General features: G+C 50.5%; 1 protein-coding gene across 1 annotated transcript in view; it reads left to right on the forward strand.

Moving 5' to 3' along the window:
• The window catches only part of AMHR2 (anti-Mullerian hormone receptor type 2), a 10054-nt gene extending 7832 nt beyond the window's left edge, over positions 1–2222 (forward strand). The window contains exons 7-10 of the mRNA XM_037729015.1: positions 96–268; positions 474–621; positions 790–926; positions 1827–2222. Of these exons, the coding sequence (XP_037584943.1) occupies positions 96–268; positions 474–621; positions 790–926; positions 1827–2123 (755 nt within the window). The 3' untranslated portion in view covers positions 2124–2222. The remainder of the gene's footprint in view (positions 1–95; positions 269–473; positions 622–789; positions 927–1826) is intronic.
• Positions 2223–3417: the final 1195 nt, after the last annotated feature.

Here is a 3417-nt window from a genome sequence, read left to right on the forward strand (position 1 = left end):
AAAAAAAAAAAAAAAAAAATAAAAAAAAAAAAAAGAAAAAAGAAAAGAGAGAGGAAGAAGATCCATGTTCCTCCAACCTTGGAATTCCCCCACAGGCCAGTATAAACCAGGTATTGCCCACCGAGATCTGAGTAGCCAGAATGTACTCATTCGGGAAGATGGATCCTGTGCCATTGGAGACCTGGGCCTTGCCATGGTGCTTCCTGGCCTCGCTCAGCCCCCTGGCTGGACCCCTACTCAACCACAAGGCCCAGCTGCCATCATGGAAGTGAGTTCTCTGGATAACTGGTGAGGCCCGGGATGATGGTGGTGTTGCTGATGGCAGTGCTGCTGTTGTGTGTTAATAGTTGTAGCAATACCTGTAACATTTGAGACATTGCTGAGTCTGTGGTTGGGGGGATATTGCATGGCCCATTGCTGCAATGAGGGTGGCCACAGAGATGATTCTTGGCCCTTTGTGCCTTGCTCTCCAGGCTGGCACCCAGAGATACATGGCACCAGAGCTCTTGGACAAGACTCTGGACCTACAGGATTGGGGCATGGCCCTCCGACGAGCTGATATTTACTCTTTGGCTCTGCTTCTGTGGGAGATCCTCAGCCGCTGCCCAGATTTGAGGCCTGGTAAGGATGGGTGGTACTGTTCCCCTCCCTGGGTACCCCCCTGCCCATTCTAGGTTCACGCCAACATGACCTGGTCCCAAGAAAGCTCTGCTCTTCCCCCTCTTGACCTTTCTACATGGTAGGCACCCCTAGGGCTAACTGACACCCATCCCCTCTACCTTCCTCCAGACAGCAGACCACCACCCTTCCAACTGGCCTATGAGGCAGAACTGGGCAGTACCCCCACCTCCGATGAGCTATGGGCCTTGGCAGCGCAGGAGAGGAGGCGTCCCTACATCCCATCCACGTGGCGCTGCTTTGCCACAGTAAGAGGCCCAGGCTGTTGGGCTGGGGACCTGGGGAGTGGGGGCTGGGCATGGGCTTCAAGAATGTCTCTGCCAGGGCCAGTCTGTTTATTGCTATCTCCTCTCATCTTCCATCACTTCTTGTTCAGGCTTAGCTGGAGCTGGGCAAGCTTGCTCTCCCCCTCAGTTCATCCTCTTCCACTCTAAGTGTCACACAGTCCATTCCATCGACCTGAGACACACACCTTCCCCCTGCTCAGCCTTGCCCAGCCTGCTCTCCTCTCTACCATCAGTTAGCTCTGTTCCTTAGTCCCCTCCTCCAGGAAGCCCTCTTTGGCTTTGTTCTTGCCCTGAGTTCTGCCCCGTCCACTTTCCTGAATACAGTAAAGCCCAAAAATCAATTCAATAAGTCCCCATTCTGTCATGCATTGATAATGTTTCTGCTGTGACCCAATAAAAGGCAGTTCTGGGTATAAAGGGTGAAAGCAGTGGCCTCACAGTGAAAATTCAGGACTTTGCATCAATACTTTTTTAACAGAATGTCCCTTCTCTTGCTATCTGATCTGAACTTTCCACTGCACAAGTCAGTTAGGTTAGCTAACAGAAACCAGGCATTACTTGCAGAAGACTCTGGTTCTCTGAGTGGAAAGAGAGTAATTTCCCATTAGCATATTAAGCCGTCAACCTATATTAGCTCCTCAGAGGAAATGGTGGGCTGTATGGAAGGCCCCCAGAGAGCCTGTCTCATAGGGAACAAGACTCAGAGGGCTGGAGTTCAGCAAGAGGGAGAAGAGGGAGGCTCCAGGAAAAATCAGAAATGGAATGTTGAAAACAGGAAAGTGATGGACATTGAAGATGCCTTTTAACTCTGGGGTCCACTCAAGATCCTAGGATCGACCCTTCCCCTGTCATTCCTCCCAGGACCCTGATGGGCTGAGGGAGCTCCTAGAAGACTGTTGGGATGCAGACCCAGAAGCACGGCTGACAGCTGAGTGTGTACAGCAGCGTCTGGCTGCCCTGGCCCATCCTCAGGAGAGCCACCCCTGCCCAGAGGGCTGTCCACATGGCTGTCCATATCTCTGCCCAGAAGACTGTACTTCAACTCCTGCCCCTGCCATCCTCCCCTGTAGGCCTCAGCGGAGTGCCTGCCACTTCAGTGTTCAGCAAGGCCCTTGCTCCATGAATCCCCAACCTGCCTGTACACTTTCTCTTGTGTAAATATGCAATTTATGTGTAGTCAATGTACATGCCAACATAAATATGGCAGTTGTATAGCTGTCTTGTCTGTCTCACCACTGCCTTTCCCACCTGCCGAATCCTTGGATTCTTCCGCAGGCATCCAGTCCGTGGCAGTTCCGACCAGTGACTAAGGGTAGGTATGCACAGGAAACAGAATAAAGTCAGCTTTCCTGATGCATATCCTTGGGCCTTTCTCTATTCCTGTAATCCAGGGACCCTCTTGTCTCTCTCCTCTTCCACCAACATTTATTTTTTTTTATTTATCTTTTTTTTTTTGAGACGGAGTCTCACTCTGTCACCCAGGCTGGAGTGCAGTGGCATGATCTCGGCTCACTGCAACTTCCGCCTTCCAGGGTCAAGCAATTCTGCCTCAGCCTCCCAAGTAGCTGGGATTACAGGTGCATGCAACCACACCCGGCTAATTTTTTGCATTTTTAGTAGAGACGGGGTTTCACCATGCTGGCCAGGTTGGTCTTGAACTCCTGATCTCGTGATCCTCCTGCCTCAGCCTCCCAAAGTGCTGGGATTACAGGCGTGAGCCACCGAGCCCGGTTTATTTATTTATTTTTTGGAGACAGATTATCTGTCCAGGCTGCAGTGCAATGACACAATCACGGCTCACTGCAACCTTGTCCTCCCCGGGCTCTTGTGATCCTCCTGGCTCAGCCTCCTGAGTTGCTAGGGCCACAGGCATGCACCACTATATCCAGCTAATATTTTGTTTTTTGAAGAGATGAATTCTTGCTGTGTTGCCCAGGCTAGCCTCGAGCTCCTGATCTCAAGCAGCCCTCCTACCTCAGCCTCCCAAAGTTTTGGGATTACAGGCATGAACCACTGCGCTCGGCATTTTAAATTGTTTATTATTTTTATTTTTGAGATAAGCTCTTGTTCTGTTACCCAGGCTGTGATCATCGCTCACAGCATCCTTGACCTCCTAGGCTCAAGCAATCCTCCCACCTCAGCCTCCCAAAAAAATACAAAAATTAGCACGTCACCACACCCAGCTAATTTTTGTATTTTTTTCATAGAGACAGGGTTTTGCCATGTTGCCCAGGCTGGTCTTGAACTCCTGGGCTTAAGCGATTCACCTGCCAAGGATTCCCAAAGTGCTATGATTACAAGTATGAGCCACCACACCCAGCCTCAAAATTTATTTTTATTTATTTATTTTTTTTTGAGACGGAGTTTCGCTCTTGTTACCCAGGCTGGAGTGCAATGGCGCGATCTCGGCTCACCGCAACCTCTGCCTCCTGGGTTCAGGCAATTCTCCTGC

This window comes from Cebus imitator, unplaced genomic scaffold, assembly GCF_001604975.1.
Source record: "Cebus imitator isolate Cc_AM_T3 unplaced genomic scaffold, Cebus_imitator-1.0 Scaffold285, whole genome shotgun sequence".
Lineage (NCBI taxonomy): Eukaryota > Metazoa > Chordata > Mammalia > Primates > Cebidae > Cebus > Cebus imitator.